This window comes from Rattus norvegicus, chromosome 6 (genome assembly GCF_021556685.1).
Source record: "Rattus norvegicus strain SHRSP/BbbUtx chromosome 6, alternate assembly SHRSP_T2T, whole genome shotgun sequence".
Classification (NCBI taxonomy): Eukaryota; Metazoa; Chordata; class Mammalia; order Rodentia; family Muridae; genus Rattus; species Rattus norvegicus.
Window position 1 is genome coordinate 45,754,828 of NC_141539.1, and position 27,582 is coordinate 45,782,409.

General features: G+C 50.1%; 1 protein-coding gene across 1 annotated transcript in view; it reads right to left on the reverse strand.

Annotated features, from left to right (window-relative positions):
• Greb1 (growth regulating estrogen receptor binding 1) overlaps positions 1-27,582 on the reverse strand; it is a 123,697-nt gene that overhangs the window by 36,747 nt on the left and 59,368 nt on the right. Inside the window, 10 exon segments of the mRNA NM_001427084.1 lie at positions 511-639; positions 1,371-1,499; positions 2,749-3,099; positions 7,052-7,237; positions 9,462-9,605; positions 10,006-10,119; positions 13,674-13,802; positions 16,067-16,210; positions 17,493-17,675; positions 26,777-26,953. Coding sequence (NP_001414013.1) covers positions 511-639; positions 1,371-1,499; positions 2,749-3,099; positions 7,052-7,237; positions 9,462-9,605; positions 10,006-10,119; positions 13,674-13,802; positions 16,067-16,210; positions 17,493-17,675; positions 26,777-26,953 — 1,686 coding nt within the window.

Consider the following 27,582-nt stretch of genomic DNA (forward strand, 5'->3'; position numbering starts at 1 on the left):
GCTAAGGATATAGCCTGCCTTCCAGGAGCCCCTCAGAAGTTTCAAGGTCTCAAGACTTCGGGACAAATGCTGTAGAATTTAGACCCATCCCTGAAGACTTCCTCGTCGAGTGCTGAACGCACCACCTGAGCCTTCTCGCTCTATGACTCACTGTCCACACCTGCACATACTCATGCTCGCACTCACTGGGCACACTTACACACAAGCCTAGCACTCACTGGGTACACTCACATGCAAGCCTAGCACTCACTGGGCACACTTACACACAAGCCTAGCACTCACTGGGCACACTTACACACAAGCCTACCACTCACTGGGCACACTTACACCCAAGCCTAGCACTCACTGGGCACACTTACACAAGCCTACCACTCACTGGGCACACTTACACACAAGCCCCCATTGCCTGTGCACAGGACAGACACTCCTTCTGTCACTCACACTACGCCCACCTGCATCCTCCCCGTTGGTCGCTCACTGTGCCTGCCTGTGCCCCTCCTCACCACTCACTTGTGCACACGGGAACCCCACTGGCATCCAGCACGGCTGTTTTCTTGGTAGAGGAAGCAGTGAATGAGGAAGAGACATGGCCTTGATTTTCCTGGTGAAATTTGTCCAGCAAAATGTCAATGTCACCCTCTGCCCAAAACAGAGAACAGAAGTGGGTTTTTTTGCATCTCAGAGACATTCGACAAACCTCTCTGGACCAGCTACTGTGTCTGCTCTTGACCTGAAGTCATATGTGGAGAAGGCATGGTCTTCCTATCCAGAAGCTGTATCCACAGGTGGAGCATACCGTGGCTCCACAGGGGGTGGGGCCAAACAGAAATAGGGTATTTGAGGTCAGAAAGGAAGGCCTTTGAGCCTTCCCAGGCACAGATTGGTCCACAGAGCTTTCTTAAAGAGCATTAAGTAACTCCTGAGGAACCAGAAGCAGGAGCGGGAGGGAGAGTCTGAATGAGCCACAGAGATAAAGACAAGGGGGGGCTAAACACAGGGAGAGCCATGTGCTGAGGCCCCTCCCTGCAACCCCAGCACCTGAGAAGACGAGATAGGGGCACTGAACGTTTGAGGTGAGCCTAGGCCATAAAGGGAGACCCTGTCCCAAATAGAAAGATACAGATGGATGGACAGACAGTAACCGCAAAGCTTTTTCCCAACCCTAGTATTCTACAGCCAGAGCAGGAAGACAGACAGACAGCCAAAGCACTGCCCTGTGAAGGAGGTGGAGCACATGTCAGAGCAGAGAATGGGGGACTCGGACTCAAAAGCTCAGCTGCAGCGGACCCCAGGTGTGAGGGAGCCCAGCACCTCCCCTCCCGTTTACTTCTTCTCAGCGTGTGCACATGCACCTGCCTCTCAAAGCTTACCTGGACAGAGGCTGCTAAAGAAGGCCCCCAGCGAGTCCACTTTGCCAGTGACCAGCTCATAGTGGACTTCTCTCTGGTACTCTGCAGGACTGAGGAGGCTCTCGGAGAGAATCCGGGCTTGGTATTTCCCTGATAGGTAAAAGTGAAACAAACAAAACAGAATAGCTGTCGTCGGATCCTTGGCGTGAGCTCTCAGGTGACAGGATGTCTGACCGACCCCAAGCACCAGCACCATGTCTGATGAAGAAATGAGTCAAAGGCTTGCAACACCTTGATCAAGAGGCAATAATACAAAGGCCAGTATCACTTAGAGAAAAGCCCTGGGCCTGACTCTGTAGACCACCGCCAGCTGGGTGGCACAGACAAGTCTCCTAGCCTTCCCAGACCCAGCATCCTCATCGGTTAACATAAATGCTGGCCTCACAGAACACAGGCAATAGTCCTGGACACACTGCAGAACTATGGGCTTATTAAAGATGGTGGGACTCACACCCAGAAAATTAACTAAGAAAGACCAGTCAGTTTGGGAGCAGAAAATGTTGAAGAAGCCACCAAGATGCTGCATAAAAGCAGTGTGCACTTTAAATTATAAGTGATACAAAAACCTCAGGTTGAAAATATATACCATTCACAAATATTAAAATGGCATCCCGGAGGGGTCTGGAGAGCTAGCTCAGTGGTCTGCTCGTCCAGAGGACCTGGGTTCAATTCCCAGCATCCACGTGGCAGCTCGCAATTGTCTGTAACTCCAGTCCCAGGGGATCTGACACCCTCATACAGATAAAACACAAGTGCACATACAAAAGAAATAAATTAAGCCATTGAAAAGAACACACACACACACGCACATACACACGCATGCACGCACGTACCCCAAAGCCTGTGTGCTTGGTGCTTATCTTACCAGGGAAATTCCCTCCGGCATGCCATCTTGAGTCTCAACCCAGGAGCAATGGCTGCACATGGTAGGCTTTGGGGGAAATTTTTAATACCTAACTATCCAAGTGGATCATTGTTTCTTATCTCAGTCTGGTCCTTAAATAATGGGGCCAGACTGGTGGTGTGTGTGGATTTTCCTTTTTAAATCAGACTTTGTAGCCAAGGCAATTCAAACTCCAAAGTTGGCCCCAGTCTCTCCTGAGACTAAAGGGGCAATGCTAACACAGCCACTGATGGCAGGATTGTCTGTAACTAAGCATGTTTCCAGGGATGAGCAGCTGAGACCAAGGCTGCCTTCTACGGACACCAGCATGGACTAAGGAACTAACTGCCTCTGTAACCCAGAACCCCAAGACAAAAGAGGGAGACCCACTCTTCAGGGAGACTGGGCAATCAATAGTGCGGCTTTCCCACTGGCCAAGGGGTGGCCAGGACTCACCGGTGACAGCGATGCAGGAGTCAATGGCGGCATTTCGGCAGGCACAGATGATGACCACATAGTTGGTCTTGGAGAGTTTACCCTCAATGAGCAACCGGAACATCTCGGAGAGGCCCTCAGCCAGCGAGTAAGCGCATTCGATAACATGCACGCTGTCATTGCAGGAGCTGGCGGCCAGGCCTGCCAGCCAGGGCAGCTGTGCAGAAGTCACAGGCGCTGCTGTGCTGGTGGCTGGCGGGAAGGGCTGTGGAGGCACCTGCTGGTACTGCCTTATCTCCGTCAGATGTGACTCTCGCCAGGAGCGCAGGAAGATCTGCTCCAGGTCCTCCATCAGTGGCACCTGGTCTGCAGCTGCGAGACACAGAGGTGGCAGAGAGATGACGACAGCGCCTGCTGAGCAGGTGGGCAGGCGTCTTGTCACCAGTGCTGCTGCACTCGTCCCAGAATATGCGGATGTACTTAGAATCACACAGCCTGAGATGTGATGTCAAGTCGCCAAGGCTTGGAGAAGAGAGACTATAAAACGAAGCCAGCCACAAACCCACCATCCTGAGAGTCCCACATGTTCTCTTTCTCTCTGTCCACTGTACGGATCGTGGGTGCTCAACTCCAGTCTTTTTTTTTTCTTTTATTGGATTTTTTAATTTATATTTTAAATGTTATCTCCTTTCCCAGTTTCCCCACTATCCCATCCCCCTCCCCTGCTTCTATGAGGGTGCTCTTTCACCCACTCACCCACTCCCTCCCACCTCCCTGCCCTGACATTCCCCTACACTAGGGGTCTTGACAGGACCAAGGGTCTCTCCTCCCAATGATGCCCGACAAGGCCATTCTCTGCTAAATATGCGTCTGGAGCCATAGGTCCATCCCTGTGTACTCTTGGGATGGTGGTTTAGTCCCTGGGAGCTCTGGTTGGTTGGTATTGTTGTTCTTATGTAGTTGCAAGCCCCTTCAGCTCCTTCAGTCCTTTCTCTAACTCCTCCATTGGGGACCCTGTTCTCAGTTTGATGGTTGGCTGTGAGCATCTGCCTCTGTATGTGCCAGGCTCTGGCAGAGCTCTCAGGAGACAGATATATCAGGCTCCTGTCAGCATGCACTTCTTAGCATCTGCAATATTGTCTGGGTTTGATGTGTCTATATATGGAATGGATCCTCCAGGTGGGGCAGTCTCTGCTCCACACATTGTCTCCATATTTCCTCCTGTGAGTATTTTTGTTCCCCCTTCTAAAAAGGTCTGAAGCACCCACACTTTGGTCATCCTTCTTCTTGAGCTTCATGTGGCTCAACTTGATTCTTAACTATTACCCTACAAACAGGTTTCCATATGCTATGGTCTCTTTGCATGGCACTGCTGATGGGTGTAAATAACTCTCGTGCGGAGGGGCCGTTTGGTCACCCTTGTTGCTCCTGCAGATCTCTGCATTTCTTGAAGAAATTCCTCTCTAGGTACTTCTGAAGCGCATGTCTGAAGTACACCACACTACTTCCTAGGCGGGCATGCTGGGTAGTTTCATGTCAACTTGACACAAGGAAGAGTCATTTGGGAAGAAGAAACCTCAGTTGAGAAAATATGACCGCCAGATTGCCCTGGCTGCTGGGCAGACCTGCCTATGGTGTGCTTTTCTTGATGGATGATTGATGTGGGAAGGCACGGCCCACTATGGATGGTGCTCCCTCTAAGCCTGTGGTCCTGGGTTGTATAAGAAAGCAAGCTGAGCAAGCCAGTAAGCAGGGCTCTTCCGTGACCTCTGCATCAGCTCCTGCCTTGTTTGAGTCCTGCCTTTCCTCAGCGATGGAAACTCTAAGCTGAAGTAGACTCTTTCCACCCCACATTGCTTTGGGTCACAGTGTTTTATCACAGCAACAGAAAGCCTATGGCTGAATTCTCAAAAGTCAACTTCCTCCAGCACAATTGGTGTGGCAATTCTGGTCCAGTATCCTCCGCATCTGTGGGTACCATCTCTTGGGTACTGAGGGGGAAAATGATTCAATGCTCATACGCCTCTTCAATGACTGGCGAGGCCAAACATTTTTCAAAGTCCCTATGGGTGTTCTCCTTTGTGAATTATCTGGGTGTCCTAGTCTAGCATTGCCTTTGAGAAACGAAGGGAGGGCATCAGACTTCCACTCGGCTATCCCTACACCAGCTATGGGACCTTAGCTGCTCTGCCCACAGGACAGCTATGAATGTAGCCCAAGACAAACATCATAAACTTTCTTAAAACACCACAACACTTTTAAAACCTCTGAATACACAGTTCTCCTGTCTGCGGGCACAATGCTGTTGTTGCAAACGTCAAAAGGTTGGTCAAGCCTATTACAACTTCCCAACCTGTGAAAGGCAGCTTGTACTAGCAGCTCAGGGCTGCGCCAGAGTTTAATACGATGGGCTCATAAAGTTTATTTCTTGGGAATTTCCCACCCACAGCGCCAGAGAACGTGTGGAGGTCAAACTTGAGCATTCTCTCCTTCCGCCATGTGGGTTCCAGGATCAAACTCATCTTCAGGTTTGGTGACAAGCACCTTGACCCCCCTGGGTCATCTCACTGGCCCTCCTGTCTTTTTATTTTTATTAGATACTTCTGATTGTGACATGAAGTGATAATCACGTTAGATAGGCCGATTGGCTGCCATGCCCCTTGTCTCTAATAACGCACACATCTCTCTCTAAAGCCTCACCTCCAGGAAGAGGTTAGAGGTGGCCTCTATGCCCTACCCTTGTATCTTTGCCTCCATTCTCTCTGCCTTGCTCTTCCATGGCTCTTGCCACTGCCTTCCTCCTATATCTTCATCAAGGGGGCAACCTTCCATACAGCTAACCCAGAAGCTACTCACCGCTGTCCCTGCATTCTGCTCTCAGCTTACAGGTGAGAGCCTTGGCACACTTTCCTTCAGTGTCCTCCGTATCAACCAAATCCAGTCCCCTCAACACACCTTCAGTGAGCACCGAGCTGTCCCTCCAGAGGCTGCACCCACACACAAAGTATTTGTCCTGCAGCACATGCATCCTAGCCCAGGGGAGATGCTCAGGAAAACATAGCCCATGATGCACTCCTGGAGTGACATCGCTCCAAACACAAAGGCAACCAGATAGACGTTAGAGGGCCTGGGTGTGGGGAGCGACCCAGGTGGAGGCAACAAGGCCTCTTTGAGGAGGCAGTGCGTGAGTCAAAACCCAAATGACAAGAAGGGGCAAGGTACACGTATGTGCTAGACCAGTGCACTTCACAGGGAAGTTGCAAGTCCACCATGCTCCAGCAGGGCCAGCATTGCTCAGGAGCGGCAGCTGGGGCTGAGTGGGAAGATGGGAGTGGAAAGCAAACAGCCACCAGCCCTGGGAAAACACCAGTGAGCTCCAAAAAGGAAGAATGTGTGGTCTGGTCCACGGTTCTCAAAAACATGGAGGTTTGAGATGGGGAGGGTGGTCATGGTGAGGCCGGATCCTGGATGAAGCTATGGCAATTGATAGATATGTGGGTCTTGGGAAGGAACCTCAGAGAGACCTGACGCTAGGTCTGCCAGAACCTTGACCAACCTGTGCCTCCGTCTTGAGTCTCCTCAACACTGAGCCTCTGACTACCTAGGCATTGAGAGTCAAGCCTGAGCTTCTCCGTGTCCACCAGTGACTGCTGACAGTGGGTCGCAGCTGGCCTGGACACTTCCACATAGACTATATCAAGGCAGTGTTTCCTGAGTTATGCATTTGGCCTTAGTTAGCATTTATGGGACTTAAGAACTCTCGCTCCTCAGGGCAGCTGGCCTCAAGAGCAAGACAACTGGAAGTAACCAATAAATTTCACTTACCTGAGTGGTATTCCCAACCTGTTGTGTCCACCCCACGCCCCCACACACCTACTGTGCTCTCTCATAACCCCAGCCATCCCCATCCGTGTTCCCACTCACACCCAGCTTCCCACTCACCTACACACCCCCACCTGTGCTCTCTCCTCCGCTCTTCAGAAGGCTGTTCCTTCTGCTGGTCCAGGCCTTACTTGATGACCCTAAATGGACCCTATATGCCCACACCCCATCAATTTCCCTCTTATGTCTCCTCTCTGGCTAAGCTGACTCTGGGAGCAGCTTGCCTTCATCACCTGTGTCTTCTGTGTATGGAACCATGGAACAGCAGGTGCGTGAGAAGTCTCTGAACCACCCTGCTGATTAAACCCTTCTGTTTGCTGACCCCCTCCCTGGGAAGGGCAGGGGAGACCTGGTGTTCACATTCTTCTCTGGCCTCCTGAGTCTAGTCGGTCCTCCCAGTCAGATCCATCCCTAACCAACAGCTGGACACAGGCTCGCTCACCCAGCTGGACGAGGTAGTAGACGGTCAGCAACAGCTGTGTCTCTTCAGATATGGGCTGCATGGTGGAGGCACCGTGTTGCTCATAGGACCTGGAAAGTGACTGCGAGTTCTGGTAGCAGGTGTACAGTAGGGGGCTGACGACCACATCATTCAGGTTTCCGCAGAGGTAGGGGAAGTTCCCGTGGCCTAGAGGAGAAGACCGTTGAGCAGCTGATCTTGGGCTCGGATTTGATCCCCTGAGGCTAAGAGCCAGGAGAGCTCTTAGGTCTCTCAAAGGCTCCTTTTTTGAGAAATGCTACAGCCCTGGCTGAGTATACCTACCCTGCCCTCCTAGAACCTGGGACAGAAATGTCATCTGTCATGTCCAGCCAGAGGCAGGGCATTTGCTTGTTCATGCTGTCCAGTCCCCTTATATTGCAGTTGAGCAAATTAAAGAAGCTTGACCAGAACCAAGTGACAATGATCTCGAAACAGCTGGTATGTGCGTGTATGTAGCAGCGGGGACTGTCCACCAGACCTGTGTCCCAACGCCAAGCCTCACACTCCCCTGAGGATCTTTAGCTAGCAGAGTTAACAAAACAGGCCGGTGTCTAGACCCAAAGACCTAGAGAGTGAACAACCTTGAGTAATGCCGGAGTGGATGTTAGAATCCTTCTACAGCTCTCAGGGCAGAACTGCCCAAGCAGAGGTCTGGCCCCTTCCTTGTTATCATTGGCTACCTGATCTTAGGCAAGAACTTGACCTTCTCAAAGCACAATGGGAAGATGTCAAACGGCCAGCCATGATGAGAATGGATGTTCCTCCCTGAATCTTACTATGTAGAGCTATGGTTAGACATCATGTGGGACTCGATGGGCCACTTCCTGAAAAAAACTGTCTCATACTCAAACTGTGACAGATTCACACATCTCCAAGTTCAGAATTTGCGTGTGTTCTGTCTTTGGGGCAGGCCTGTGAATTCGAATTTCTGTTTACTCCCCTCTGATGCTGGGGTGTGGGACCAGCTGGACAGCACCGTTTGCAAATGTGCCAGCCTACAAGATGAAATGTGATCGCCTTAGAAAAGGGATGCCATGCTTCTCATGCAAGGGGCTGCTGGAAGCCGTCCTGAGAACCAGATGAAAGCCAAGTTACAGAGCCGCTGGCCGGGCAGGGAAGCCTAGGGAGTGGGGTCAGGAAAGGGAGCATACGGGGTTGGGGATTTAGCTCAGTGGTAGAGCGCTTGCCTAGCAAGCACAAGGCCCTGGGTTCGGTCCCCAGCTCCGGAAAAAAAAAAAGAAAGAAAGAAAGAAAGAAAGAAAGAAAGAAAGAAAGAAAGAAAGAAAGAAAGAAAGAAAGAAAGAAAGAAAGAAAAGGAAAGGAAAGGAAAGGGAGTGTACATGAGCAAAGCAGAGGATCTGTCCTCTGAGTCTGCTCAGTGCCAGATGCCGGTCTGTGCGTCTCCCTTCATGACGCATCCTGTTCAGCACAAGTGCCGGGGTCCACCTCTGGGTCCTGCAGCTGGTCTCGGTTCTACGCTTTCCGGTCTCTCTCCCCCACCCCACCCCCACAGAACACATGAAAGAACATGGGTCTTAATGGAAGGTGAGCCTTCAGGGCCCCATGGAAAGCCAGGGCACTGAAGGTCAGCTTTGTAACCTCCTTTCTGAATATTGTGCCATTTTTGTTACTGGGGTTGGGGGTACTGGTTTATTTTAGGAAGGAAGGCACTGCCCTGCAGCATGAGCAGCTGCTGCTTGTGGCATTTTCCCATCAGGCTTCCACCTCTCTTCCTAGAAACAAAATGCCAAATGTAGAACTAAGGCAACGGGTATATGGTCCTGCACACCCCAGTAGCTTGGGTACTGCTGAACCTGCACACAGCTCCCCATTTCAGTCTCCAGCTCACCCCAAAAGGATGTCTTCAGTTGAGCTACAATGCTTCCTCCATATAGCGCATACTAGCCACCACACAGAGGAGATCAAACCCTATCCTAGCCAATGCTTCTAAGGCTGAGTGCCGCACAGTCCAAAATGGCCCGTGGCTTTGGGTGACAAGGGAACAAGCCACAGGTTGCTCTGTCCGTCTCCCAAGTCCTCAGCAGTAGCTGGGTAACTGTAGCAGGGGTTCAGAGAATCAGAGAGAACGAAGGAAAGGGCAGCAAACGAGGGAGCGAGCAAACAAGCGAGCGAGCAAACAAGCGAGCGAGCAAACGAGCGAGGATCCTGGGTGGAGACAAACTGACGTGCTCTGTCATTCTCAGTGCTCTGGAGACTGGCTCCGCTTCGTCTGATCATTGCCCTGGATAGCGTTCAGATTGGCTCAGGACGATGATGCCTTTGGAGCTGGACTGAGATGAGGTGACAGTTTGGTGTGGGAGTTCCTTGCATGCTTCCCTACCTCCACGGCTGGGCGCGCATCTGTACTTGCCTTTAAATATCACTGGCTTGGCCTTGCATATTTTCAGCAAGTTATCCGGAACTGACACTGGTTCGCTGGAGGCCACCACCGGGAAGGTGACTGAAGTTGGTCCCACCAAGCCAGCCTGGGGTACACAAGGCATGCTGGCACCTTCTAGGAACACAGCAAGCATATTAGTAAGACGCAGCAAATGAGGCATCTGTCCCCAGCCCGCCCAACGTCTACCCACCCCACGAAACCGCTGCCTGACCTATCTCCATAAACTGTGGGCTCACTCAGGCCCACCTTCCCTGCCGATGAACACTGCACCATCAGCTGAAAAGCTTCTTGGAGACCTTTCTAGATCAGGGGCTAAAACAGAAGTATCATGAGAGTCTAGACCTTAGAAAGCAGCAGACACATGAGAAGAGGTTCCTCTACTAGGCCAACGTCCAGCTGCCCAGAACTCCCTCATTCATCTCCCTGCCTGTGTGAACATATGCACACATGCTGCTAGCAGGCCATGACCCGTGGCACCCAACTGTGGGATTTGGGCAAGGCTCTAGCTACTTACCATGTTTAGCTCTGTTGCCGACAGCCTGGATGAAGCTGCCATCTGTGGTTGATTTAGACTCTGGGGACCACCCTTTGTGCCGTTTTTTGGGAGGCCCAGAGTTTGGCAAGAGACCTAGACAATAGTCAGAGCATGAGTTAGACCACCATTGGAAACTGGTGCCAATAAAAACCTCCCCTGATTTGGAGTGCACGTCTGTTCTGTTCTGTTCTGTTTTGTTTACAAAGGTAGGGCTCAAATCCAGGACCTTGTACATGCTAAGCAGATGTTCTACCACTGAGCTACAGCCCTTGGTGGTCTTTAAATCACAGCCTTATAATGGGTTTTTAGCTCTGGTCAAGCATCTAGGCAAAAGGAAACACCCTAAACTTTTCACACCAGGGTTGTGTTTAGGCTGCATCTCTCTAAGTTTAAGGCTTTAAAAAAATGACCAAAATAATAATAAAATCTACCGAGAAACTGGTTTGATCAGAAGCAGAGAAGATACAAGTAAAACACTTAAATGACATGCTTAGCCAAGGATTTGGACTCAGTAAGCTGCAGCCACCAGCATCAACTGCATTACCTAAACAGCCAGCGCTCAGTGCACCAGCACAGTTTTGCCACTTGGGGGCAGTGCTGATCCACCTGCCCTCACCCCCACCCAACCTGAAAAGCTAACATCACATGTTAAAAAGCAAGACCAGAGGCTGGACCCAACATTGCATGTGAGTCTCTGCCCACTCTAGCTGGCAACATGCTCATGACTAAAACAATATGTAAAATTATTCAACATACCAAGAATGGGCTACCATATTTTCTTGAAAATCCAGACACAAATTTTCACAGATCTAGAGCCCTCTGTCTCAACCCTGCTGCACTTTAAACTCACCCGGACACTTTTAAAACTACCTAGCCAAGGATGGTGGTGCATGCCTTTAATCCCAGCACCCAGAAGGCAGAAACAGGCAGATTTCTGCTGACCTCAAGGCTAGCCTGGTCAACATTGTAAGTTCCAGGCCAGCTAGGGCTACATGGTGAGACCCTGCCATTAAAACCAAGATAAGCAAACAAAAACCTGTCTGTCTGAACACAAGCCTATTCCAAGGAACGCAGGGAATAAGTCCTCCTGATACCTGGAACTCCTGGGTGATGTGAACCCAGGCTGAGGGTAACCACTCCTTCAGGGTAAGCAGACCTGGAAGATGCTCATCCAAGCTGTCTCTTCCTAGGCTCTCCCTAGAGCTACTACAGGGGGCCTCTGAAGTGACAGTAAGAGCACACACCCTGTCACTAGTGGCCAGGTTATTTTGAAGCCTGAAGCAGTTTGAGATTGACTGCAGTAGAGTCCCTCCAAAGAGACAGACCGAAACAGAAGAAAATAGAGAAACAAAACAGCACAGGGTTAAAGGGCATGAAGAAGTACTTTTCCCTTTCAAACCAGCAGGCTTCTTTGCCTCAGAGGTAGGACTCTCACCTCTGCACCAAGTGTTCAGCTCGCACAATACTGGCCCCAGAAACAGAGGAAGAGCTCCTCAGAGAGAGGACTGCTGGCTCCTCTAGGAAGTGGTCCTGAACTACTACTAGAGGGCAGGGCTGGAGCTGAGGATTCTCCTCCTCCTCCTCTAGGTCAACCGGAAATGCCTCTACAGGGACTCTACATCAGTAAGTACTCTCAAAACATCAGATACCAGTGTATCTGGAAGAAGGGGCCCTGTTTGGCATTTCTGAGAAGGAAGTTCAGGACTTTTAGCTTCCTGTTCCCCCACCCCCACGCCACCCCCACGCCACCCCCACTACTTGGGAACTCATCTGAGACCAGGCTCCTAGTTCGTATCTTCCAGCAGGGGGCAGCATTTCACTAAGCTCAGCGAGTGTTAGCCGAAGGAGTTCCCTATACACTGCTTTTGAGCGCCCCCACCCCTGCTTCCCCAGGACAGAGAAGGCACAGTAGCTCTGATATATATGCCTGTGCTCAACTCTGTGATCCAGGTCACCCAGTGTCTCTGACGTAGTCCCTCTCTCTGTCAGGCTCTACCAGAGCCGTGTGCTGGGAACTCCAAGCTACCTTCAAAAAAGATTACAGTAGGTTGCTTTGACTCCAAGAACTCTTTTGTGGGAGAGGATACTGTGAGCTGAGCTCTAGAAGGCCATATAACAGAGGTGGGGTGAACACTGAGAAGCAGGGACAGAGTGTGGACAGCATGTTGAAGCCATCAAGGCCCTAAACAGTCGAAGGCAGAGAATGAGGTTCTACGGCCTGATTTCAGAAACCTTTAAGGCTCCAGCATCCCCCACACAACTCCACAGAGTAGGCTTGGGAAGTTCAAGTCCAATCCTGGAGGAGCCCCTGTAGGCTACTGACTAAAGCCGAGGTCCGGCGGGCCCGGGCTGAGCGGAGCTGGTGCTAGGCTGAGCGGAGCCGGTGCCCAGGCTGAGCGGAGCCGGTGCGTTGTTGTCTGAGGTGCGTTGTTGTCTGAGGTGAGTTGTATGACACCAGGACTGAGTGTTTTCTAGCTAAGCTCAGGGGAGAAGCCATGGACAGCAAGGGGCCTCCTGTCCTTATGACCAAGGGCCCGTCTTCGGTTCTGAGGCTGCCTGCATCTGCACCTGGAGAAGAAACAGCCCCCGGAGGAAGGTGGGAGTCTCGAGGGTAAGGTGGGGAATGATAAAGGCTCCAGGGATGTGGAAGCTCGTCAAGACGGAAGAATCCTGGATCCCTGCAGAGCAGGCGGATTGCTTTCTTCTTCAGAGTGGTTGCACAATCTACAGATTTGGGCCAGAGAAGCCTTCAGGCCCAACGGAATTATATTCCAGCCCAGGGTGCTTCTCTGGACCTCAGTCTTCTCTTCCTCGGTGGTAAAAATACAACTCAGGCACCACCCGTGAGCTGCAACTCTATCCCTAGGAGGGACACTTTCTAAGGCCCCTTCCGGTGTAGTGTCTCAGACCCTAAGCTCCAGCCCAGTCATGTTCACGGGTCAGGGACGAGGGAGGGACCAAGGGGAGCAGAGAAGACTTGCTGTCAGAAAGAAGACTTGAAAGCGGTGAAAGCGGAGGTCTTGTCCCTAAGACATGTTCTGAGGAACAGCTATGGTGGGAGAGCACTGGACCGGAGTCTGAAGGTCTCCGTGCCTTCCTTCCTCCCACAAGTCTCTAGAACTCATTTATGTCCTCCCAGGTACTCACTGGGCAGGCAAGCTTGAGCGGTGGGCGGATGCTGATAACAGCCAGCATCATTCTGCGATGTCCCAGATGTGCAGTGATCCCATGCAGCATCTGGAGAGCCTCTTACCGTCCCCAGGGTAGCATACTAACTCCCAAGGAGGAACTGCTGAAGAGGCTGCAAGGTCTCGTGACTTACGAGACAGAGCTGGGCTCCGAGTTCATTCTTATCTGTTCCGACATCAACACTCCCAATCTTCCTGACGCCTACTTCAGAAGAGGTCACCTGACATCAGCACAGAGCCCTCACTGCCCCTCAGCACACATGGTGCCTCCCTCCCACACACGTCTCACACAGCACGGGCCCAGGCACAGACGGGAGGACATGTGACACCAATCCTGATGCTCACTGATGCAACACTGGACTCCGGAGGCTCCATGTCCCCAGTCCCAGAGCTCCCATGCCCCTCGCCCAGGCCTAGAGAAAAGAAGGGCCCCAGCACCCCCAGGGTCAGCCGCACTACCTAAGGCTGTGGGGCGCGGCGCGGCACACAGGCTATTCTTCACCAGCTGTGGATGCTTGGGGGAATCCTTGCCATTGAAGACAGCAGGACCTGTTGCTGTGGCCACTGAGGGGTGATCAGAGGCTGGTCCTGAAAGCAGAAAGGATGGAAAGGGGTCAGACCACAGGCTGCACTAAGAGACGAGGAAACACACTAGCTCTCTGCTGGAGAATCCCATCAGGAAGAGGGTTCCTGACATAGTGTTTCTGCCACATAAACACATAGGCACACACAGACACACACATGCATTCACATGTGCATACTTGCTTACACACTCATAAGCCCACATGCACATGCATGCGTGCGTAGAGAAACACGTGCACACCTGTGTGCCCATTCTTACCCATGTGGACATACATGTGCACGTATGAATGCAAACATGTACACATATGCCCGGGTACACATGTAGGAGCGTGTGCATGTTTTCCTGTTTCCACACTTGGGTTCACAGAAACATACTTAATAAACGTGCAAATGTACAAGGAACCGATATACACAAATACATGCATGCACACTTAGAAATACATACGTGTTCCTGCTCACGCATGAACATGTGAGCAGACAGACACATACAAACGTGAGCATACAGACACCATGAACCTCTGCTTTCACCCCAGTAGGTCTGGTGGGGATGAAGAAAGGACCTGGGGTGCATGCGTGGCCAAGCTTCCTAACTCACTGTCCCACATCTGAGATGGATGCTTCTGCTTGCCTCTACCTCCCTCCACCTCTGCAGTTCAGTTTGCATCAAAATACAGCAAACTCCCTGGCTGGTTGGTGGTGGTGCATACCTTTAATCCCAGCACTTGGAAGGCAGAGGCTGGCAGATCTCTGGGTTCAAGGCCAGCCTGGTCTACAGAGTGAGTTCCAGGATAGCCAGGGCTACACAGAGAAACCCTGTTTCTAAAACAAAAGGAAACAACAACAACAACAAAAACCAGATCAAGGCTGGCAGATGGGTTACTGACAGCGTCTGGGCTACTCAGAGGGTTCAGGTTCCCTAAGTCTGGGGAATAATTCTGGGGACAACCATGGATTCTGGTCATAAGGAGGCCTCCACTGGCAGGAAGAGACTGAAAGGCTTTCAAGTAGAAGCAACATGTAAGGGCAGTGCTCCGTGACAGTTAGAATGTGGTTTGGGGGCTGACCACCTTATGTCCAAACCACGGTCCCACTACTTATGAGCTATGTGACCTAAGACGCTAACTGAATGTCTTCAAATTTCAGCATTCCCTCCATAGAATGGGGGTCAGGGTAGCAACTGGCAGAGCCACTGTGTTAGGGACCCAGGTGGACAGACGTCCAGTACATGGAACAGAGCTGGCACTGGACAGGCACCGCTGGGGCTGCTGTCACTATAATCTCACTTAGCTCACCCTGTGAGCTGGATGGGAAAGGACCCCGGGTTTACACAGGGGAAAGAGTTAAGTTCCCAGAATTAAGTGGATTGCACAACCATTCAGCATGGATGGTGGTGCTGGCCTCTACAGCAGGTACTTAGACACAAAACCAGCAGGTTCCCCAGGAAACAGTGAAAAAGGGACTGAAGGGTCTGGACCCTGGAGGAAGAGGCCAGAGGCCAGCCTGTGGAAAGGAGCCTAAAGGCTTGGGAGGACACCATGTGCTAGCCACAGGGATGGATGTGTGCTAGAGCAGAGCCCAGGACACTGGCTTTACTCCCCAGGCAATATACCACACCGACTTTCTGGGCAGGAAGAATGAAAACCAGCAGTGGCTTTGGAGTCCTCAGGAAGGCTGATGTTGCTAGGTAACAGTAACCATGTTAACTTACAGACATCTGTGTGACTCAGAGCCACATGTGTGAAATAGAAACACCTGATGTGCAAACTTGCCTCCCCTCCAAACTCCCCATCCCTGTGAGGTTCCAGGCAAGCCTTAGCCTCCACTGGCCTCCATTTTCCAAACACACCACTGTTCACAGGGCATGGTGAGCCTCAGTGAGGTGCAGGGACAGAACAGGCACACCCATCTAGGGATAAATGACAAGAATCTAACCTCAGCCCCTGCTAGAAACCCACTTGAAATGCTGGCTTGCTGCTTGTCATCCACTGAGCTGTGCGTTGTGACCTGAACATTCAGGTAAACTCTGATATGGGATCCCACCACTGGGGGATCTCATTCCTTACCAAACAGGAGAGCAGGCGAGCTCTCCCAATGGAAGCCATCATATACACTTTGCTAAAAACTTACAGAATCAAAACGACACAGAACAACAACATGCAAAGTGAAACTTAGACTCAAAACAACATAGAATGAGACAACACGCAGTGTTTTAAAGAATGCCGCCGACGACGTGCGGCTTTAGCACCTGGGACACCACTCTGAGGTCTCACCTGCCTGTTGAGCTCCCACTGGGACACTGGGGTTTGTCCCAGGAGCAGGCTCAGTGGGGAAGGCGGCCAGGGACCCTGAACTCTCCAGTGGTGGGAACAGAGAACTGGAGCAGGTGTTGGTGGAGTTCTGCCGACTTCTGAACTCTGAGGGAAACAAGAAGTCCATGTGAAATCTGATAGGCTATTCTCCAATGGCTTGTTAGAACGGAACTGGCTATAGGAGAGAGGGGCACAAAAGTATTTAGAAAGGATGCCGGCGCCGTGCTAGTCTCTGTTTCTGTGTGTTGCAGGGAAGAGGTGTTGTGTTCCACAAACAGTTCCCGGCCTAAGGGCGGCCCTATCAACGGGGAGAATAAGAGTGTCTGATGGGGGAAACAAGAAACACAGCTTACACAACTGAGCTATCTCAGCTCTGTGCTTAACATCCAAGGAGACGCAGAGTAACACCCCAGGCCACAGACCAGTCAGCCCCTCCCTCCACGCCTACACATCCTCTTTCATAAGTACTACCTCCCAGCAACAACTCTAACCTGTGAACAAGATAGAGAACTGGACCCACCGGGAAGGCCAGCTTCATCCACAGGGTCTGGGAACTTATTAAGCAGTCATAGAATAAAGTAAAGGAAGAAGAAAAAATAAGGGAGGAGAGGAAAAGAGGAACCACACTCAGTTGCTCACACTGCAGACCTCTTCCTTTCACTAAAAAAAATAGTGTGGAAGATTCCAGAAGATTCAGAAAAAGTAGGGGACAAAAGGACAGCTCTCCTGATTACTTCTGAGAAGTTACTTCTTAGACATGCTCCACCACCCAGGGCAGGACTCAGGACAGCCAATGCCCTTGCTCTTCCTCAGCTGACACAATGGATAGGAGAGATACAAGGGAGACTAAGGGGCCACAGTGCAGCCTGGTAAAGCCAAGCTTGCCCCTGGGGACCAGCACCACAGAGCTGTCTCTTTGGTCACTGGGAGCAGGGTTCAGGGATGCAGAGAGAGGTAAAGGCATGGTACTGTTCAAGCTCAGCTTTCTCAGCATCCTCCTGTGACACTTTGAGACTAGGAGGCTCTTTCGGGTGGCTATCTTACACACTGTGGGGTATTTAGCAGTATTGGAAATGCCTGCAGCAGCCTCTAGTCTTTACATCAGGAACATCCCCAGGCATTGATAAATGTCCCCTGGGAACAAGAACCACTGTCCCTAATTCCCACCAAAAAGATGCCAGCTCAATGCCAGATGGCCCTCTGCTAGTGTTTACCTAGCCCAGGGAGTCTGTCATGCAAGCTGTCTGAGTTCCATTGACCCTAAGGGGCATCTTCAGTGCCATGCTCCTGCTATGGCCTGTACGCCTCCTAGTCCCACAATGCCCACTGGGAGTGCATACCCAGCTCCCTATCCCTCTGCCCCTCCAGATTCAAGCCCCTCCCTCACCAGAGCCTTTCCAGCAAATCAAAGGTCCTTTGGTCAGTGCCCCTTGTGCATTTCGAACCAGATAGTACTTGAGGTGCTTCTGTTTCTTTGGCTGCGTGGTCAGCTTCAGGTTGATGTGGTTGGAGAATTCGGTGAAATAGCAGAAGCCTTTTTTCCCACAGCCAACACAGTTCCCAGAGAAACCTGGGCAGGAGAAAGCAAGCCATGAGCCTCTCTGTCTCCCTTTCAACTCCCTTCCAGCCTCCTCTTCAAACAATTTGCACCCCATACCATCACCCAGAGAGTGCCACAGGCAGAGGATCTGTCATGGCAATCGGATCAGGGAGTCAAGACACCCTGGACTCAACAGGACTGAAGAGACTGACCGGGCCACAGAAGTGAGTCTGAGCAAACAGGAGAGATTTCACCCTCCTGGGGGCACAATGAAAATTCCATGTATGTGGATGGATGAAGAAAATGTAGCCTACATACACAATGGGATTTTATTCAGTCACAGTGAAGAACACAATTGTATCATCTGAAGGGGGAATAAAATGAATGGGACTGCAGGTCACTATGTTAAGTGAAATAAGCCAGACTCTGAAAGACAAACGTTTTTCTCACATATGCAGATCTATATTTTAAACCTATATGGATATGTATGTATTTATGTACGTGGGTAGCTATACATACATATATATCTTTATGTGTGTGTGTGTGTGTGTCTTTAAAAGGGGGAGAAAGATGAATCTGAGGATAATGGGAAAAGACAAATTATATATTTTCTCTGATATGCAGAATCAGGGTATTTTTATATATGTGACATACTGATATACATAATATATATTGCTTTAAATCTATAATAAAGGGATAACATTGAAAGGAAGAAGAGAACCACTGAGGGGATAGAAGGAGGGACCAGGAATGGCAACTGTGGGCAAATATGATATACATGCATGAAAAGGTCACAATAAACCCATTGTTTTATACTCTAAGAAATACCAAATGCATGATGGGGACCCTGGGAGTAAGACCCAAAGTTCAGCAGCCAGCAGAGTGGAGAAACTGCCACAGTTATGTCAGGGAAGGCAATCTGTCTTCCTACTATCTATTTATCTATCTTCCTCCTATGATAGACAGGCCTCTGCCCGCTTACAGCCCCAGACAGGCCATCCGGGTAGTGATGAGAAACCTCCTTGTATCAGAGACAAACATGCAGAGCATGTGTTTCAAAGGATCTCTACAAAGTCATTCCAGTGAAACCAGGCAGAGGCACTGGTTAATACGAGAGACACATGACAACTCTCCATTTACCCACTGCTCCTCTGTAAGCCATCCCAAAACAACCTTGCTCTGCCAATAGCCGGTCTGGTTCCTGTGAGTCCAAGGTCCTAGGTCAAGGGAGGCCCTGGCCTGGGGCAGAGCCAGATATTCTTACTTTATCACACTCTCTGCTTCACGGTCATTTTGCGTGAGGCTATAAAAACCACATGTCTCTACATAAGCACTGCTCTTAAATGGGCTGTCCCTGGGGACTCTGGCTAGTATTCAAGAGAAGTTCAGTAGGTGAGGTGAAAGTTAAAAGCCATTGCCCCAGAGAAGACTCCATACTGCACGAAAACCTCTAATCTCACATCGTGAGCAGTTTCATATTCGGTGAAAGACCTTAAGAGCAAGGAAAACCCCCAGCCTGTCAGGGATAGGTACAGGATGAACTGACCATGGAAATCCTGCTGGTAACAGTGAGAACAGGTAACAGCATAACATGAACAATCCTGTGTGTTACTCAGGAGAGCTAATGTGCACACAAGGCCAGGTACGCTGCCACTCACTGTCAATGCACAGGGCCCTCGGCTTAACCGACCCATTGCCAGTCACTATGGAAAACTAAACGTTCTTGTGAAATCCTTCATATCAGTCGCACAAAGAGTGGCGTTTAACCTCAACAGAAGGATGAAGTCCCGGTCCACAGGCACCCAAGGCTGTGGACTACACCACCCATCTTAGCTTCATCTTCTCACTCAGACAAGGTGCCTCTTATCTCATCCACTCCAACTGACCCTGTCCTGCCCAGTCTCCGTCTCTTCCACAAACCCCCTACACATGTCCAGCCATCTCTCAGTTTGACTCAGAGGAAACTGGCACTTTCCCAGGCTCGCACGCTCATCTCGCTCCGAGTCCTGGAATCTGCTCAGCATCAGGGAGATGTATGTCTTGTACCCTTAGTAGCTCTCTTCCAAAGGGCCGTGCTGGTGTGGCTGTTCACGAGTTGAGTTGTAAGTGGGTGTGTGCTGACTGGGAGTACCATGGAACAGCATTATCAAGAAGGTCGGAGAGACGGGCATAATTAGCTGATTAATTAATAACAATTAACCCTTCTATTTATCTATTGGCTTCCAACCTGGAAACCTTGAGATGCACACAGTCTGACCGGCCCTCAAGAAGACAACCTTGAGAAATGTCCAGGGTTCCTGAGGAGGAAATCTAAGCCTGAGCATAGAGAAGACGCTGAACAAGAGACAGGAAGTCCAAGGTCAAGGACACTGAAGAGACCAGCTAGCCAGGCTACAGGTTACAAGCCATGCACATGGAGGCCTCATGGTGTCATCGCGCATGCTCAGCAGGAAGTGACAGTGGCCATGGGCAGCAGCTCCTGATGGCTCAGAGGTGAGACTAAGCTCCTGGTCCAGTTGCACAGTGGACAGTTGGGTGCAGTGAGCAGACGGCTTCCAGTTAGGGACATAGCTTTTCTGAGAGACACCTGAGGGATAAGCAAAGAAGCCAGGGCAAGAGCATAGGACCCAGCCTTGTGGGAAGGAATGGCTCAAGCCATCAGAGGGGCAGATGCTGTCATCCTAAGACTTCAGGAAATTCTTTGAAGGGCAATGAACACTTTCAAGACAGAGTACAACACAGAGCCCTTCCTTTTGGGAATCGACCCTGGGACTTGAAAGTTTATAAAGACCTTACCAGAAAGTGAACTGACTTAGCAAAGTCTCAGACTCTTGCTGGGCATGGATCCTAGAAATAAGGACTATGCAGTTACTGCGTGTACTGACTGGTTTGTGTGTCAACTTGACACAAGCTGGAATTATCACAGAGAAAGGAGCCTCACTTGAGGAAATGCCTCCATGAGCCCCAGCTGCAAGGCATTTTCTCAGTTAGTGATCAAGGAGGGAGGACCCAGCCCATTGTGGGTGGTGTCGTCCCTGGGCTGGTGGTCTTGGGTTCTATAAGAGAGCAAGCTGAGCAAGTCAGGAGAAGCAAACCAGTAAGTAACATCCCTCCATGGCCTCTGCATCAGCTCCTGCTTCCTGACCTGCTTGAGTTCCAGTCCTGACTTTCTTTGGTGATGAACTGCAATGTGGAAGTGTGAGCTGAATAAACCCTTCCCTCCTCACTTGTTTCTTGGTCACAATGTTTGTGCAGGTATAGAAACCCTGACTAAGACACTATGCCACCCACAGTGGTCTGTACAAATAACCCTCTTCTAATCCCAGCACCGCCAGATCTTTCCACGGGGCTCCTTAGGCAACTAGAGGGCTATCTATTTCAGGACCATACCCTTGAAGGGATGCTGCACCTGCAGGCTGCTGCGTGAAGCCTGCCCTCCTATAGGGAGGGCACCACCCTCCCATGCAGCAAGCATGTGGGAATACAGACGTTAGTAGGACTCAGGCTTGAGTCCTGACTTAAATACACCAGGTTATCTCACATCTCTGAGCTTCATTTTCGTCGTGAGCAAACAGGACCGGAACTAACATTTATTACAATCCTTGTGTGTTAAGCTGTGTGTATCCATGCCCCACGCTGAATCTCATGAAACCTGTAAAATAACCCTTAGTGTCCCCAGTTTACAGGCGAGGGGAATCAGGTGCAGAGAAGTGACTTACAGCTTGGTGTGGCAGGAGGGGCTGAGCCTAGCTTTGATTTATTCTACTAGGCCATCTCTTCCACATAACCACCTACGGGAACACAAGGGAACAAGGGTGAAGGTGTCCCCTGGATATCTAACAGGTCCCAGACTCAGAGCATGGTGTCCTCTCTCCTTCCCCTCAGACTCAATGGGAAAGAGGAGAGTGCAGGTGGCAAGAGATAAGAAGTGGCAGTGCCTGGGTTTCCATTACCCAGTCACAGAAGACAGAAGGGAAGGCAGACAGAAGCTGCCATTTCCTTCAGACTGGAGTGGCACGATTCTTCCTAGAAGCCCCGACAGTGGCTTCCTTTGGACTTCGTGGGTGGCATCTGGGCACACGGCTCTATGGCCATTAGGGATGGGCCATCCTGAGATTACATCCTTTGCAGAAAGGGGGGTCTCCATCATCCAACCCTCATGAACCCTCATCAGCACACAGTCTAAAGACTGAGACAGCCCTGTGAGAGACGTGCGTGGGCATAAGCATTCCTGTTTGTGAATGGGATCACACTCCGAGGGCAAAGAAAGGGAGAGACATTTTTGGAGTTTCCCCTTGATGTTTGAGCCTGATCCCAGGCCCATGCAGAAGCACTCTACTTGTGTGAAAGAAGCAGGCACAGCTGAGGCAGACTGACCCAGAGTGAGACAGGGGCCAGGGCAGGGTGCTGGGGTACAATGTGAAGAGCTTGAAGTTTCAGTGAAGACATCATAGTAACATTGGGTCCTACACTAACCTCAGACTCCTTCTCTGCCTCCATTTCTTCTCTGAGAAAAATCAGTTATATGTGTAAGCCCCAGGAAGTCATTTTAAAACACAATAACCGCCTTACTTTTAGAAGATGTATTTATTATTTGTGTGTGTGTGTGTGTGTGTATGTATGTGTGTGTAACTGTATGAGGGAATGCTCATATGTGTGAAGGAACCCACACTGACCAGAAGAAAATAGTGAATCTCCTAGACCTACAGCAGGTACTAGGAACTGAACTCAGAAAGTCTGGAAAAGCAGCAAGCCCCCCTAACCACTCAGGCACCTCTGCAGCCCCTAATCGCCTTATTCATAACACCACCAGTATTTTTCAAAAGTATAAATTGAAGGGAAAAAATGAAGGAGAAAGGACATGAATTTTAAAAAGACAGGAGCTGAGGATGCACCTCATGTGGGGGAGCATCTGCTTGGTTTGCACTGGGTTTGACCCCAACACGGCATAAAAATTGGGTATAAGTGAAGTGTACCTACGAACCAGCACTGAGGAAGAGGAAGATCGGAAATTCAAGGCCATATGTCTCAAAATATAAATACATATTAAAAATTCAAAAGAAAAAAATAAAAAAAGCTTTTAGAAAACTTAGGGTCTTGAATTTAATAAATCAACTTTTATTTTTAAAAAGCTTATGATAAAATCTGAAGTCACTGAGTATTTAACAATATTTATGACTGCTTTAGCTCTTTAGATAGAGGAATAGCACTGGCTTCCCAGGAGGGAAAATGTCCTTGTCCTTTGGAGACAGCATGGCCGTAGTTTCAAATGAAGTGCATAGGGGGTGGGGTTTGCTTCCGGATAACCCTGGTGGAGAGAAGAGGAGGGGGAGTCGCAAGGCACAGGGCTGGCTGCACCCCACACTAAAACAACTAAACGCCAAAGACACAGAGGTTCCTTGTGCTCTTTTCTCATGTTTCAAGGTCAAAGGTGACTTCCCTGCAGGACCGACCCACTGAGGGCCCAGCTTCACATGTCTCTCTGAGTGTCTACACCATGATTTCTGAGATGCTCCCTTTTCTCTATGACTGTACCACATCACCTGGATTCAAATCAAAGGCCTCCCAGCTGCTTCCTGGGTGACCTTCTTCGAGTCGCCCTGTGCTTCCTGTGTGTCACATATGAATGAACACTAGATTACAGTATCTCTACCTCACTTTTTTTTTTTAAATTTTTACATCCTCGGGTCAGTCCAGGCATGTCTTCAAAGAATAAGATTTACTATGTGAGTGCTGTTGCTGCCACTGGTACTGCTTCTTCCCAATTTGAACATTTTTATTCACTTTCAGGGCCTGTCTTGAACCCCGCTACCACTAAAACACCTTCCTCATCACCAACAGTCTGCACTTACACCCTAGTGACCTCCTGAGGACACGCCAGAAGGTTGGGTGTAAGATTTGCTGACCTGGTAAAATGCTATGGACCTTATGGGTCCCGATGGACCCCCAAATTTTTTTCTGCCTGCGTCTCCTCATCAAAGCAGAAGCTCCCAACGGAAGGGTTGAGTTCCCAGGTATACCTAGACACCAGGCTCCGCTCGACCTTATACATTCAACAAACCTGTGAATACTGTGCCTACTAACTAAACTGCAGCCCCATTTTCACCTAAGAAATCAGCTGCCACGAAGACAGATGTGGTCTTCTTTGATGTTACCCATCAGAGTATCGGTTAACTCAGATTGATCACGGGCAACAGCAACAGCAAAATCTGAAGAACACACCTAGAATATGAATCTTTCAATTTTCTCCGACAAAAGCCCTCAACAGCTTCAAAGTTGCTAGAACAATATTCCTAAAGGCTCTGCTTCCTCCGAGACGATCCGCAGACCCTGTTTTATGGATCAGTAAACAGGGCTGAGCCTGGTTACTGCAGGAGATGTGGGGACCACCTTGTCCTGGGCAGCCACCCGGGTTAATAGCAGGAAACCAAAACAGTGTAAGTTATGTTCAAAGGAGAAGGCACAGGCTATTTCCAGCCAGCCCTTGTTCTTCATTCCGGATGGCTTTTTGCCAGCAATTAATGAAGTTCCTTCCTGGGCATTCCAGCCACTGGGGAGGAGCCAGACTATTAGGGCTAGAGGAGAAGGAGCTGGAAGAAGACGCTTGTCTCCCAGGCTCGAGAGGCAGAGCCTCCCTGATTTACTGCCCCAGCAATTCCCGTATAGTCACAAAGGGGTGGAATTCAGACAAGACCCCCCCCACCTTGTCCCACCTCATCCCGCCCCACCCCACCAGCAGATCAAAAGCCAGCTGTGTGAAGTGCCGCCCGCCGTAATACGAGGGCTACGAGCGAGGGCTACGAGCGCCAGTGAGCGAGCTCCTACCGAGACACAGGAATTCCCTCAGCTTCATAGGTAATTTCCCAGCATTATTCATAAAGAACTGATCTCAAGGAGTGCACAGACCTGCCTCAGGAACCCCACCCCTGCCACACACACACACACACACACACACACACACACACACACACACACGCTATGCTGTCCCCTCCTGGGAGCATTCACCCACCTCACATACTGTGGCCCACCCCAGTCTGGAAGCAGTAACTATTCGTTCCTTTCTTCCTAATTCCCACTCTCTCCTCCCTCCATTACTTGCTCTGCAGTAAGCAACACACACACACACACACACACACACACACACACACACACACACACACCTGGTTTGGAGCCATAAGAAGCACAAAACTGGATGTTTAAAGGACTGGGTCATATGGAGAATATGGAGGAGGTTGTAATGGTTCTCAATCCATAGCTTTGTCCCAGGAATTCTCTCTTCTACGTTGATGAGGCCCCATGTGAGAACGGACCACTGCCAAGTCTTCCACTACCCAGTCCTCCAAAGAGATGAATGGGCAAAGCCAAAGTCACTAGACAAGAACAAGGACGGAGCATATATCCAAAGCCCTCTCTACTGCGTGGCGAAGGAGGTAAAGGAGGCCACGTGGAAGTCAGTGCATAAACAGTAAACAGAGATCTCTGGGCCCTGGCCTCTGCCAGGTCTTACTGCCTCTTCCTTGATGCTGCACATGAAGGGAACATGGTACACAGTAAGAACATGGTAATGTCATCTGAGCAAGAGGTCATGTTTGGTCTTCTCATCACGACGAACCATCAGGACTTTAGTGGACTAATAACGATGGGCAGGTTCCCATGGTAGAAGGGAAAGAAACAACCCCAACTGAACTTTAACCACAGCAAAAGCATGGAGGACACAGTGAGGAAGGGAGGAACTCAGAGCCTAAAAGACTTGAACTTGGGCTCCTGGTGTCTTCTTCACTCCCATGACTTAGGGCAAGTTCACGAACAAGTCTAAGCTCTCCCACAGAATTGTGACAGATGCCACCTCTCTAGGCGGAGCTGCAAATCAAAGCAGAAGACAGCTGGAGAGTCTGCTAATCACTCAGATGTGACCACCCAGTGGCAGGGATGCGCGCGCACACACACACACACACACACACACACACACACACACCACACACACACCACACACACACAACACACAACACACACAACACACACAACACACACACACAACACACACACACAACACACACACAACACACACAACACACACACAACACACACAACACACGCACACAACACACGCACACAAGACACACACAACACACACAACACACACACAACACACACACAACACACACAACACACACAACACACAACACACACACAACACACACAACACACACACAACACACACACAACACACACAACACACACAACACACACACAACACACACACAACACACACAACACACACACACAACACACACAACACACACACACAACACACACACAACACACACACACAACACACACACAACACACACACAACACACACACATACACACACACAACACACACACAACACACACACAACACACACACACACAACACACACACACACACACACACACACAAAGCCTCACTCTCCTGCCTGCTAGTAGTTGCTCTAAAACTATCTGGGACAGGGGGTTTAAGCCCTTTCCGGTCCAGACAGGCAAAGGTAGGTTTGAAAGGCAAACTATGAAAAAAAAATACTAAGGGAAGCAACCAGTCATCTTTTACATGTCATGTGTGTAAGCAAATACAGATGTGTGTGGGAATCCTAGTGGTCAACCTCGGCTGTCATTCCTGAAGAACTATTTGGCTTGATTTTCGAGATATCCTTGGGTTTGATAATTCAGCTGAACCGGCTACCTAGTAAACCCCAGAGATCTGTCTGTCTGGAGTTATTGAAAGCACAGCCATCAGACCTGGCATTTTACACGACTGCATCAAAAGCCAGCCGTAATACGAGGACTGCATGGACCGGTGAGCGAGCTCCCTCAGAGACACAGAGATTCCCTCAGCCTCATAGGTAATTTTCACAGGGAGTTTGGTAAAGGTCAAGGTAGGGGCATGGCAACACTTTACAAACCGAACTATCTCACTAGTCACAGCCAGTTCATATTTTAAAGTAATTCCCATTTTCCTTCCATTCCATAAAGAAATGTACCAAAAGAGCTGAAAAGACGTGTATAGAATATCGAAGTACCCCTCTCACCAGCAGCCTCCCTTCCCTACCCCACCACAGGCAGGCGGAGCCACAAAGAAAAGAAGGGACTCACCGAGCAGGGCATTGTGGCCATTGTCATCGGGCAAGAACCTCTTGTCCACTGCACACACCAGGAGGTGGTCTGGCAGGCTGGGAGACTTGGCACCCACCAGGAGGAAGCCTGCAGGCACTTCAATGGGCTCATTGGAAATGGAGACAAGACGTATGTCCTTCCCAGCCTGACAGAAGCCTAGAAGGAGTAGACAGGGCTCACACACTGTCCTGAGATCTCCCAAAACCAAGGTCCTAGGGGCAGAAGAAACACCCAACAACCCTTGTCTCTGCAAAGTCAGGGTTTGACATTAATTACCTCTGAAACAAGACAAAGCCATCAGAAAGTGAGAGCTGTCTCATCTCTCACATACTATATACACTTTATGGGGCTGCAGAATGGGTACACTCAGGGGAAGGGCCAGACCAGGGCCTCCTCAGCTTCCCCAGTGGGAGCTTGAGGTTCCCGGCAGAAGTCTCTTGACATCTTTTGAACCTTGTATTTACAAAACTTTTAAATATACTCCCTATGTGGAAAAGTAAATTCTCAAAAGTCTTCAAGAAAAGATAAAGAAGAGGGGGATGGCTGGGATCTCTCAGGTTCTCTCCTGAGCCTCACCTTACATGAGGGTGAGCTAACGTCACAGGCTTCCTGAACTGATAACCACCAGAGAGATGTGAGATTCCCTTCCCATCCCTGAAGTCAACTCTGGGCCCTTGTAACCTTCACAGACTTCTCTTTCTTTGGCTGCTCTGGGCTATCTGCACTGGTCCCTCATCAGACTTTCTCTCAGCCCAGCAAGCAGCCCACTTTGGGGCAGTCAGGGT